The 13,789-nt window shown below is 36.0% G+C and overlaps 1 protein-coding gene across 1 annotated transcript in view; it reads left to right on the top strand.

The window, feature by feature from the left end:
• Positions 1-7,054, top strand: part of LOC139735203 (huntingtin-interacting protein 1-like) — a 31,928-nt gene extending 24,874 nt beyond the window's left edge. The window contains exons 22-24 of the mRNA XM_071645962.1: positions 3-175; positions 2,435-2,453; positions 6,468-7,054. Of these exons, the coding sequence (XP_071502063.1) occupies positions 3-175; positions 2,435-2,446 (185 nt within the window). The 3' untranslated portion in view covers positions 2,447-2,453; positions 6,468-7,054. The remainder of the gene's footprint in view (positions 1-2; positions 176-2,434; positions 2,454-6,467) is intronic.
• The last annotated feature ends 6,735 nt before the right edge of the window (positions 7,055-13,789 follow it).

The following is a 13,789-nucleotide window of genomic DNA, read 5'->3' as shown; positions in this document are numbered from 1 at the left end:
AGAATCTCCAGACTTCACCAAGCTCAGCCTGACGCAAACCAAGCGTATGGAGATGGAGGCCCAAGTGAGGGTCCTGGAGCTGGAGAGTAAGCTGGAGAAGGAACGCGTCGCACTGGCCGAGCTCCGGAAGCAGCACTACCAGCTGGCTGGAGCATCCGAAGGCTGGGGTGATGAGGTGAGTGCCCCCTCTCTCTCTCTCTCTCACACCTGCAAATACTTATCTAACACCTGTTTTATCAGTGACCAAATTTTTGTAGTGGTATGCACTACACACATTCCTTGCATGTGTTGCCATTTTTGCCTTCCGACTCGGAGATTGTAAATTCCATCTCTGCATTATTGATATGGTTTGTTCGTCACATATCTCTGGGAGTGACACTTTACGAGTATAGTGTGTGAAGGCAGTATACCTTTGGAGACTAGCAAAGGCTGTAGCGACCCTTGAACTACTAGTAACATGTAGCCTTTGTTCCATCCAGTCTTGTTTGATGAGTTGAAATGATGTGTTGCACATAGATACCGAGCAAATACACTCAATTTGTGAACAGCTTATGTTCGTAAGCACTGTTCCATGTAGTGTATTTTCACCTCTTTTCTACAGCACCTAACAAAAACAGCTGTATACTGACAATTACCGGGCAGCAGATACTGAGATTCGATGGGCCCTTGATTGTCATTTTCAGAGCTGGTATGCATTCATTAGTATGTGCATGAAGGAACTGCTGCCTGTGACATATATGGACTTATGACCTGGAAATTTGACATGCATACTGTTATGACACATCTTTTTTTTTTTTTTGGGGGGGGGGGTGGTCTCAACAAAATGATTGTCTAGAGTCCATAGGATGAAAATATTGCTCGAGTATATTTAGGGGCTACATGAACAAATTCAAAGTGGAAACAGTTACAGGAACTTACAAGCAATATGTGCCTTTTGTGCAATGTGTAAGTCTGTTGAAAGTACTACAGAGAAAAATGGGGTCAGAGAGAAAAAGAGAGGAAAATTGTGGTCATGCAAAACTCAAAGGGCAAAGTGACAGAAGTGATAGAATTTTTGGAAGTAATTGCAATTAACATCAAATCCATGATATCTCACTTTTGATAGAGTGAACATGATTTATTTACGATACACTCAATCACATTGTTATTATCTCCAACTCAATAACTGTCATATGCAAAGCCCTTTGACTATTTCCTGCTATATGAGGTAAGTGGACAGGTAATGTTAAAGCTGCTAATGACTAAAGCAAACAAAAATAAAAAAAGAAAATGATATGAAGTTTTCTGCCAAAATTTGTAAATCTGCAGCAGAAATTTAAAGTTGATGTGCCAGGCAGACACCAGACAGCATGTATAAAGTAAATGCAAGAATACAAGTTGGCTTGCTGCAGAGTACAAATATCTGGTAAAACTTTCTGTTGGAATTTTTTTTTCTGCAAAGTGTGATACTTTAGGTCAGATAAGTGTTTGTGTTGAGAAAAAAAAAATGGTAGAAGAAATAATAAAGTAAATGGAGGAAAATTCTGCCTGAGGAACAGTTTTTTTTCTAATCTTGGATACTACTTCAAGTATTATTGTGCCTGAAAAAAAAATCTGAACAAGTGTTTTCAAAATGTTCCTAAAAATTTGAGTTTCTTTTATTTTTATTTTCATTTTCATGATTAAGTTGACATTAGTTAAATTTAATCTTTCATCTCTTATTGTTATGTTTTAAATCGAAGCATGCTGCTTGCAAAATAGTGGAATAGATATGTACTGCTAAGTGGGCAGTTATTGACGGGAGGCTGGGATGAAGTTTGGGAATATATTTCATATGCACTTGTTTATATGCATGATGGATGCATTATGATTGCAGGGATTATGATTGGATGTAATGCCATGTTGTATCCCTCTATATTGCAGATACTGAACTGTATGATTATCAGTGGCCCACTTTCATGATTTGAAAGGGATGCTCATTTTAGTGTGTGTGGTACAGTAGAGCTGAATAATATCTCTACACAGCCAGCAAAGGTGTCTAGCCATTGCTATTTACTCCACTCAGATTTATCTCAAACTGGTGAAGTCGCTCCATGTTATTTTATCCGTCGGTTAATTCTGTTCAAATCATTGTTGCAGGGACATGTATTGCTTTTGTACAATATGTATGATATTGACCTACATGTAATAATGTCTCTGATTGATGAAAACAAGTCAGTTTTGGGTATGTATTATGGGGTTTGTTAGAATTTTGTTTCAGAGAGTGCATACCGGTATGTGTAAGCACGACTTTGACTGCATGCAGTTTTTTGCTCTTTCATGGTGTGGAATCTACAATACTTGTGCCTGTGCATTGAAATCCACACATGCAATGTACAGTTAATACAAGTTTATGGCTAACTCCTGCAAAATGTTTTCTCTTGTGTTTTGTGCATGACGCTTGTGTTGTTGGCAGGATGGTAAATAACTCACAGGTATGTGGTGCCTTATGTGGTTTCCCCGCCATTCTATCATCCTATTACCCAATGAATAATTTTCCCCCTCATTTACTCTCCAACCCTTTTCCCCCACATTTAAACAATATACAGCACCATTTTCCCCTTAATGATTTATCAGCCTTCACTGATTTGTTGAAATCCTTCCCAAAGAGTCAATGACACTTGTCATAGCACAAAATATTGATGTTTGCAATTTACAATTCATTAATCTCCTTACAACACTCCCATTCACAAGCCTCAGTGGTGAGTTCACGAGTGTAGAAGTGTTGTGTGTGTGTGAATGCATTCGTCTGAGTGTAGTGTATACTGCACTACCCTTAGTGGTGAGTTCACATGGGTGTGAAAGCGTTTGTGTGTGTGAATGCATTCATCTAAGTGTTGTGTGAACTGCACTTCTTTTTCCATCACACTGAGAAACAGGCATCCATCCACATCTGTGTGGGGAGAGCACAGCCGATCACAGATAAAATGCTTCAGTCATGAGTGTAGTATTATCATGCTTTTTCAATGTTTTCATCCTGTGTAGTGTGAATGGAACCCCTAAATCAGAGTGATTGCACAGTATCACGTTCACATTCAGACAAGATTGACTTGAGGTAGAAGTAGGTGCCTGAGAACTCTTGTGTGCATGATGTGTTGCCAAAAGATGATATGAGAAGATATCTGGAACTTTGATAAACTTGTGCCCATGAAAGGTGTGTGCAGGTCTTTTTTGTTCTTGTGAGATTGCAGTATATAACCAACCATCACACTACCACTGAAATAATTTTCCTACTTCTATTATTTGTTTCTCAATTGTTTTGTATCAGCTTTGAAAATTGATGTTTTTCTTCTGTTGGTTGTCAGATCTGAAAAAAAAATTGATGTATACATAAAAATCATGGTTTATTAAGAAACAGCATTCAACTACCAAAGTGATGTTCCTGCATCTATTATTTTATTTGTTTGTTGGCTGTCAGCTTTAAATTGTATATCACCTACTAAGATTTGAGCCATCTATTCACTCAGTACTAGATAATGAAAGTCCCACCTCAAGGGAGTTCAGCTGACATGAAATACAAAGAAAGTTGCATTCATACAATGAATTGTAGACTTGCCTTTCATAAAACAGGAATTGATACTGCATGGCAACAAGTATTTAAACTCTCAACTGAATGAGCTGAAAGCTGCCATGCAAATCATGTTGCATGCTCTCCTCTCTCTTCTCAAAACTTCTTGTAGTAAGTTTGTACCGTGCCCTTCAGAGCCAGTTTGACCCAAGCAATAAGGACTCTTCGAGTTTTGCTCATCAAACACTGCTCCAGAAAACTGTCTTGAAGTGTTTTCTTGTTTTGAGTTGAGGTTTCCAATGTGCAGATGAAGTAGAATGGGATAAAATGTTCTGAAAGTAAAAGAGAGATAACACTCAAAAAGAAAGAAGAAAAGCAAATCGAACCTGGAATTAGCTCTTCATATCCAGATGTAATGTCTTGTCTAATTTTCTTAGTATCCCTCTTCTGTCCTGTGGTTTTGTGGCGAGTGATCACTTGTGAAATTCTAGCTACTGGTGAAAGTTGTGGGGAAAAAAAAAAACCCTGATGAGATGAAAGCACTTCAGCTTACTTGAATTCATCCAATGCTCTGCATGCTTTTCACCATTAGAGTCGCAATTTCAGACTACATTAATCATGCTTCTAGTCTGTGTTCATTGGAGTACTTGCACCGTCATCTCACTTTTGCCAAGTTTTATTCAGCTTTATGTTCACAAATTGCTTTTTACAGATTTAATTACTGTTGTTTTCTTTAGAGTAGTCAGTTTTAGGATTGGGAATGTTCATAGTATCTGAAAGCATTCTTGTTTCCTTTATTTTTTATTTTTTTATTTTTTTATTTTTTTTATTCATTTTTTTAAATTTTTATTTATTTATTTATTTATTTATTTATTCATTTATTATTTTTTTTGGGGGGGATTTGTTACTTTTTCATTTCCTCTTGATGAATCTTGTTGTCTGTTCCCCTTGTAATAAGGGGTGTAAATCTAAGGTCTTTATTTGTAGATATCAGCCTTGCTTTTCCCGAAGTTAAAATTCTGTATAAGATTTGGAATGATCCTTTTTGTTTCAATTCACTCTTTTTGATGGAATCATATTACGTTTCCAATTTTTTTTTTCAAATCCTTTTTTTCCAATCCTTGTGGCAAAACTTGTAGATAGCAACCATCATTTTTCCTGAACTTAAAGTACTCAGTCAAAATAAGATAAAATACAGTATGTGTGATTAACTCAGTGACTCGTGCTAAAAACCCATTATGTTAGTGTACCAATGAATAGATTTTTGTCACTGCTTCTAACAGCTTCTTTCGCAGCACTGATTAGCACAAACTGTCTTGTGTGCACCTTGGTATATTGAGCCCTTCAGAGGCAAAAGAGTGTAGCAGTTTCCACAAAATTAACAGATATAAACAGCATGATATGCTATGTGCTAAATAACCCAATGTCATAATAATTCCCTTCCCTTATACCCTGTGTAACAAGTGACAGCTGATAACAAACACTGTGTTGTTTGCTCTTAATTTCTTTTTTTTTTCTTCAGAAAATGTCATCTCAAATTCACAATGTTGTAGTAGGATTATGATGAGAAATGGATTTACACCTTGCACCAATATGTCATTTAATGATAATGCACAGCTCAGTGGAATTTTTGTTTAGTAGTCCAGATACTACTTGTGTGTGTGTGTGTTGTTAATCACAATGTATTCATACATAATAACTGAAGTATAATGCTATGGGTCAAAACAACTTAATTGCAAGTTCAACACCTGGGTGGGTAGTATGATATGTTTACATGTTAGGATGCACAATGAAACTAGACTTTTTTATTTCTGTGGGATAGCTAGGGAATTATCTAGTATTAATAGGTATAGGCCATGAGGGTGTAGATAAGGGTTTGAAATATATGATGTTGAATATTGATATACGTGCAGACTAATGTTGTTGATCTGAATTGTCTAGTACATTATGATTATTATTGATATTGATATTGATATTGGTTTTACTATTATCATTTCTTCTTTTTTTTTCTCAGTAGGCAATGCAAAAGTCAGTCTACATGCCAGCAAATCATATTTTAAGATATACTGTCTGAGAGCATTTTGAATCAGTGAATTAATCAGACAGCAGTGATTTAAGTGCTAAGGAATTGCAAGTCTTCTTTTGTTCATGTATTTCTGCATCATTTGCTTTGTTATTGACTCTTCAAAGCTACCACAGGTATGAAATGTAAAACGAGCCTGTCAATGAGTTGATTCATTTTAATGTCCTTCATTGCCCTGCTTTTTTGCTTTCTTGCAATTATCTATATTGCCTATAGTCAAATTTTAATCACATACAATTATATGTTAATATTTGCACCCTGCATTTGCCAGCAGGTGCTTTGCTATACAGTGTATCTATGTGATAATAAGTACTGGGGATACAATTACATTACAACATCCCTGTCACGAGAGCATTTTTAACTCTTCTTCATTGGCCCTTCGTTTGATGTAGTTTCTTTGTCCTTACCTTGTGATGGTCCCAATTGAGATAAAAAGAAAAAAAAAATCTTTAAAATTCTGAGAGTTGGGTCGCCAAAATATTTTGTACCACTGCATTGCTACACTCATGGAATAACAATGTACTGTAAAACACGATACATTTGCGGCACAAAATTTCTGAGAATTGGAGCCAATGGCCTTTTTTTGTGGCATGAAATTTGCGACTTGCCACTGGCATCCAATGCATAATGTTATTATCGTAGTATAGGCAAAAACTTTCACATGCATTTTAATTTTGCAAGTCTTGGCTCTCATGAAATTCACGAAATTAAAATGCATGTGAACATTCCTAATTTTACAGTACCAGAAAAGTGTAAATTCATGATATGTGTCCAAATGATAAATACTTTATGTGATTCCGCTAACTCTGAGTATTTGGCTTCTCCCTCCCCTCTCATTTGTTTTGGTTGGCCATCTAGGAAAATGGCGACTTTGGTGGACAGGGAGATTTTGCCGATTTGGTGTGAGGTGAGCGATCTGCCGAGCCTTGGCGGCAGGCAAGAGAATTGAGGGCCTGGCACTGAAGAATGAAACAAGACTACATCTAGGAGACTCGATGATTACTACTTTCTTTGACTGGCAAGATTCCAGCAGACTTTAGCCCTGGAAGAGAAAGTGATAAATGCTCCGGTGATACAAATGGAGACAAAGCAACTCTGATCTTCAGCTGTTCTCGTCATTCATGAAGTTTCCAGGCTGTCACGAAATAGCATCAGTCTTATTTTGTTATCCTCATTCACAAACACCCTCACTTTGTGTGAAACAGCAATGAAGTGAGTTGACAGGAAGTATAATACATGTATATTTGTGTGTACCACCTGTACATGGAGATGTTGCTTTATTAAACCAAACTTTCAACATTGCACGCCACATCGTGTCCTAGAGTATTTACTGGTAGCTATTAAAGTTTAGCCTTTTCCCACTGAAATAGTTCATTTTCAGCCGCTGTCATTACCAGCATATAAACCTCTTTTGTTGAACCACTTCTGAGCTCTTTCTGTTGCTTTTTTTTTTTCACGACATGCCGTACGTTTGCCATGGTTGGACTATGATACTGATTGAATTCTGCGAGATGTGGAATAAAACAATGCTTAATATTGTACAATGTAGAATCTCAAAACTTGCATATGGACAGGGTTTACACAAACACTGGCCCTCTTCCACTATTCACTTGATGGTTGTATTGAGTCGGTTGTGGTTATGTTTCTGCTTCACCTGTGGACTGATTTTGTACAATCTTTCAGAAAGCATTACACTAGGTTTTGTGAGCAGAATTAACTCTGTGGAGGGATAAGACAGCAAAACCAAATGTGATATCACTTGATGCACTTTATTCATTCTCCAAAAAAATCATACAAAAAGAGTAATGATAACAAAATAATAATCATCTCGAGTCTTGTCTCTCCCTATGTATTGAGCAAAAGAAAAATGAGATTATCCTGGACATTGTATTGTATGCTGATTTTTTTTTTTTTTTTGAGGGGGGGGGGGCACTTCTTTTTTTGCATACTTTGTGAAGCGAAGCTTCCATATATTTTGTCGCTATACCTATTCTCTCAAGTTTAGCTGCCCGTGTAGATTTTCATATGGAGTATACACCTAAGTTTCAGATAAAACAGGTGGACTGTACTGTGCAGAGTTGATCCAGTTATATGTTATTGTTTGTGTCAAGAGTTATAAACAGAGGCCAGTGGGAATGACAAAATTGTGCCATTACGTATTCGTGATGCAAAATAGATATGAGCAGCCCCCAAATTTTAAGTTTCATAATGTTTTTATTTTTTTTTATTTTTATGAGCAATATGATTTTGGAGACATGATTCTGTACTCTCATAAGTTGTGTTGAAAAGAAGAAAAGGAGAAAGTAAAATGTACAATGTGCATGCTGAATCAAACCACTGCCATTATGTCAATGTTCTGTTTTTAGCAAGTGTTTTCCATTCCATGTGCGTATGTGTTGGTAGCACACAGCTAGGTGTGAGATATTTTAGTCAGCATATATGTATATGTTGATTATGTTATGTTAGTATGCATTAAATTGGCAACACACTGACTTGGGCATGTTCAGTCACGACATCATTGATACATCACCTCTTGTATTAGCATCCAGTCATAACTTCATGGTTTATTCATATGAGCTATTTATTTTCAATGGTGCTGCAGTATTACTATGTGTTTTGTATTGTTCAGCCATTTCTGTTTTCATGTGTCCGTACCTTTTCTCAGCAACAACTACGCATTTATAATGCCATCACTGCTTCACAACGTATGGAATCCCAGACCACTTTTTGGTGTACTGTCATTTACTCTGACATTGTGCAAGTTTTATGTATATATAGCCTACCTGAAAAGAGTTCTTTTGGTCTCAGGTCAATATGAGCATCAGAGAGAATGAAAATCACACCATGACTATCCATACAGTGGACTCCCGTTATAACGAAGTCCTCTGGACCGGCAGTTTTCATTCGTTATATCGAAATTTCATTATAAACCAACAAATAAACAATAAAAATGCACAGAGTGGATAACGTTGCAGCCCAAATTTTTACTTCGTTGTGACAGGAATTTCGTTATAACTGTGTTCGTTATAACGGGAGTACACTGTACTACTACCGTTGGTTACCATTTCAAGCTGACTTACGTTGACTTCATGTGTGGAACAGCTGTGGTTGTCGTTAATTAAATGGGAGAATTTCTGCAGATACTGCTGTGTGTGAATAATTGTTACTGGTGAGTGAATAATTGTTACTGGTGAGTGAAAGAGATAGTGAAGAATGTTCTTTTGTAGCAACTATTGTTGTCTTTGTGCATTGGATCAAAAAGGGCAGGTTAACCTTGTAGGTGTGTTGATCTAAACTTTAGAATGAGTTTGTCTGCGTGTCTGTCTGACTATTCCAGCACATGTTGCACCCTAGAAAAAGGGAAGTAAGTAACAACTTCCCAATTTCCCATGCTGTTCTTCTGTAAATTCTCATATAGAGATATTCTTCCACTTGTTACATGTAAGGAGCCTGCAGAGCCTTAACACTGTTTGCTGCCTCTTTCATATTTAGTGTTACATGTATTTCTGCACGTAGTATTACATGCAGTGAGTTCCATGGCGGGAGGTTGTGTAGTCCTTGATATTGCCATCAGTTTCTGTACTCGTGCGGTATAAAGATGTTCCTAACCCAATCCCCCACCAGTGGGTAAAAATATGGCAGGTGGAAGTTTTGTACTTTGTAAAGCTAGGGAGTTGGTATCTCAAGTCACCACTAGGAAATTCTGTAAGTTAGATACGAGGTGTAATGTAATTCCTAGCTGTGAGATTGTTCCCAAGTTATCTGAAGTCTGTGAGGGTTGACTGGGAGCCTCTTGATTTTTTGTTGTTTTTTGCCCAATTGCAGTAAAGTGTGTAGCAAGCTGCAGACATGCAGAGCAAGCCTTCCGCTTTGAATAAAAAATAAACAAAATTAACATGCCTTTCTATACAGATGTTATCATCTCTCATGCAAGTCTTCAAACCCAAGTGTAATCACGATTCCTTAGTGGCTGCCTGTAGACTTCGTCAAACAGCAAAGCAATAACAGTGAGTGCATTCTTGTCTCCCTGGCAATTTTTTGTTTTCTTGCACACTCGTACTGTGTACACCTTGTACGTTGCACGAACATAGCATCGACATGATATGTGTTCCAAATCCCACCAAGTGTTGGTCCCTGAAAGCCAGGCCACGTTGTAGTCTAGATTTTGTTATTTATGAATATTCATTGATCTCTGTTTGACTGATGCCTAGTTCATCCAATTCTGTGTGATATAATGTACATTATGGCCTATCCTTGTGCATATCGAATATATCATACTCGTCTTTGTATTTATCACAAATTTTTATTCTATTTTTCTATTGAAAAAACAGAAAGAAGAAAAAGCCAAAATGCAAAGTCTGTTTTTTTTTGTTTTTTTTGATAGCAGAAAAAGCATATATGCTTGAGAAAGTATTAAAAATGTAAATAAATTGATAGTAAAAGAAAGTATAAAGATTGAAATGTGAGTGTACTGATGTTTTACCATCTCGAATGTACATTGTACATGTACATGTGTTTACAATTTATTTCTACAAAATGTACTATTTATCTGTTTGTTTGTTGTTTTTTTTTCAATTGAGAACTGTAATGCTAAAATATGATTTCTTCAAGCATATTTTAAATAAGAGTTACTGATTGTGGACGTCATTTCTCAAGCACACAACCTAAATTTCTCCAAGCACACCACATGTCAAATAATCTACTGGACACACATGAAAAAAAGAAAGAAAAGAAGGAGAATAAAGTTAAATTGACAAATGCTTCCGTGATATACATGTTGAGAGTTGCCAGGATGTGTTTGTACTAGAAAAGAAAAAAAAATTATTGTACATTTGTATATCATTTTAATTTGAATGCTGAATATAGCAATTTCGGTTTTTTTTTTTTTTATTGTACCAATCATATAAGAAAATTCAATACTACAAATGTTTCAACTGTGTTAATAGATAGTTTTTATTGTGTTTTTAGTGTATTACCCTACTATGGGACCTCTGAAATGAAGTCAGAAAGTCAGCTCGTCTCTGGACACAGTCGCTTGAAATATCTGTTTTTCTTTTTCAAATAAAGGGCCAGAAGTAACTTCAGTGCTGTTATTGTTATTTGGTCAGAAGTTCCACAAGACATTTTCGTTTCTTTCTCTATATAGTATATTATTATGTATATAGTGTGTTGTATTATTGCTTACTGGTAACTTCTTTATACATGTATTGAGCTGAAGATCCGGAGGTGTTCAGGCTGCGGACTTGCTGTGACTTAGACTAAGCCAATCATGCACATATTAAAAGAATCTGGCATATAAATTTTACTGCGTGAGCAATCCTGAGAAGTGTGTTTGCCTCTCTGTCAAAGCTATTAAACACTAACAAGTGAGCTTTTCCAACGCAAGCTTGGTGATCAAGACTTGGTTTGCTAAGTTATGACATGCTACCTTCAAACAATAAATATCATATTATGCTAATTGTACACGCTCATTTGCCTCCAAAGTTTCTTATTGTCATCCCAACTGGAATGAGTCTAATGTGTGCAACTTGATGCAAAGCAGTAAATACAATAATTTTGTGAACTTCGAAAAATTCACTTGAAGTATTATACTATATTATAGTATATAGTATTATAGTTATAATAACTCTCTAGAAGTAAGGACCTCTCACTTTGAACATATTCCTGTGACACATAAAATTGATATGGAATGAAATACAAAGGAGTTTGATGCCACGTCACTTTTATTAAAATATATATATATATATATATTTATATAAATATATATAGTGAAAACTTTGAGCAAAGAAAATGGGTTTTCATCGGGATTCGAACCCAAGACCTCCGGATTACTAGACCGGTGCTCTACCGACTGAGCTATTGAAAGCCCTAGATCGGTGTTCGTCCCAAACCCTTAACTCTCTTTGCTCGGGTTGTCAGAAGCTATTATATAGTGTGTGTATGTGTGCCACACACACACACACACATTAACCTGACATAAACCCATAGGATGTGAATCAACTTTGGAATAAATGCGAGGGATCGCCGAAGCGATGCAGCTTTTTTTAAAATATATATTGAAACAAGAAAGGGAAAACTGACCAGAAACAAATAATGACTAGTGAAAACTTTGAGCAAAGAAAATGAATGGGTTTTCATCGGGATTCGAACCCAAGACCTCTGGATAGTATCCCTTTCTTGTTTCAATATATATTACAAAAAAAGCTGCATCGCTTCGGCGATCCCTTGCATTTATTCCAAAGTTGATTCACATCCCTTGGGTTTATGTCAGGTAAACGTGTGTGTGTGTGTGTGTGGCACACATACACACACTATAGCTTCTGACCACGCGAGCAAAGAGAGTTAAGGGTTTGGGACGAAAACCGATCTAGAATCCTGATGAAAACCCATTTTCTTTGCTCAAAGTTTTCATTATTCATTATTTGTTTCAGGTCAGTTTTCCCTGTCTTGTTTCAATATTTCAGTGTGTACTTCCTTCCCAAAGGATTGCTACACTATTACTTCCTTGTCAACTATCACTGTACACGTGAGAATATAGTTGAAGTCCTCGATTTCCCATCCCCCCTTTGCTAAAAAGTTTGGGTAAATAAACAGAGAGGCAGTTCAAAAACATCACCAGCTCATACAAATCAAAGGCAGTGGATCAACACAAATTTCATTGTTAAAACCTAGCTGAACCTGTTATTGTTTTGGAATCAGATCTAATTTCTGCATATTCAAAGTGGATGCTGTTACACAAAATCATTAATTCAGAGATACAGTGTATGACAATGATACGTATTAGACTGCTCCAAAATTCAACTTTACCTCAGCTTTACATCAAGTACAGTACATGTATTTATAAAATACAAGTATATATTCTTACAGATGGTATCTACTGTTGATTCAGAAAGACTGACCTGCTTGTGCAGTTTTTTGTACATTGTATTTTTATGCATTCCAGATTATTTAGACGAGCAAACAATATGCAAATTACACTTCACAAATTTCTAGGTTTCATGGATTTCTTTTTCATTTACTGAAACCTTGCCTGCACACAAATGTTCATCATTTCTTCATCATTGTATGAGATACATACAATTATGGTTTCTCCTCTTCACTTGTGATTTCAAAACTCTGAACAATCCTAAAAAGAAAAATGAATACTGTGAACATGTATCCAAGTGTATAAGTGATGAGAAATACATTGTATATCTCTCCTGTTCAGAAAATACATGTACATTTGTAAATGTATTGCTTTGTATCTATTATAGCATCAACATTAGCACCTCATGATAAAGTTCTATTTTTTTAAACATAACCGAAGGAAAACAAATCATACAACACATCCCTTTTTTAGAAGGATTACATATTGGACATTATCATTAAGCTGAAAAAAAAGAAGAAGTTAAGATTACATAATGAAGTGACAACTTTACGAAACATTAATTCAGATACTGAGTGTGAATACTGTGGACATGTATCCAAGTGTGTAAGGGATGAGAAATACATTGTATCTGTCCTGTTCAGAAAATACATGTAAATGTATTGCTTTGTATCTACTATAGCATTAACACTAGCACCTCATGATAGAGTTTTTTTTTTTTTTTTTTTTTACATAACTTATATGGAAAACAAATCATACAACAAATCCTTTTTTAGAAGGATTGCAAATTGGACATCAAACTGAGAAAAAGAAAAGAAAGAAGTTTAAGAGTACATAATGAACTGAACTTGATGAAACATCAACTCAGATTTACCAGGTACTGGTACTTGTACTTTTTACATCAGACTAAAAATGAACAGAGCATAATTATACAGAGTAAATGCCTCTTTTACAGCTTTCTTTATGGAAGTCAAAAACATGACTAAAATAAAAAATGAAGGGTACCTCACAAGTCCCCTTCTATGAACAAGACAAGCTTGACAGAAGCATAATACTGTATGCCATATACATGTGCAAGCTGTAGGCCTACCAGGTACATATTTAGCGAGTCCAACTTTTGGCAAATTGTGACTTCCTGACAATTTCGCAAGTGGTTAAATTTGCGTTTGTGGAGTACAGTACTGAACTTAAAAATCTATACGTGCATGATTGTCATATTCATGTCAGGAACAGAGGGAATATTTACCTCCGCCAAGGGAGGAGGTTATGTTTTCGTTACCGTTGGTTTGTTAGTTTGTTTGTTTGTTCCTTAGTT

Source organism: Diadema antillarum, unplaced genomic scaffold, assembly GCF_040938485.1.
Source record: "Diadema antillarum isolate AM-2024a unplaced genomic scaffold, OU_Dant_1.0 seq00000565_RagTag, whole genome shotgun sequence".
NCBI classification, from domain to species: Eukaryota; Metazoa; Echinodermata; class Echinoidea; order Diadematoida; family Diadematidae; genus Diadema; species Diadema antillarum.
Note: the sequence above shows the minus strand (reverse complement) of the source record. Positions and strands in the feature narration are given on the sequence as shown.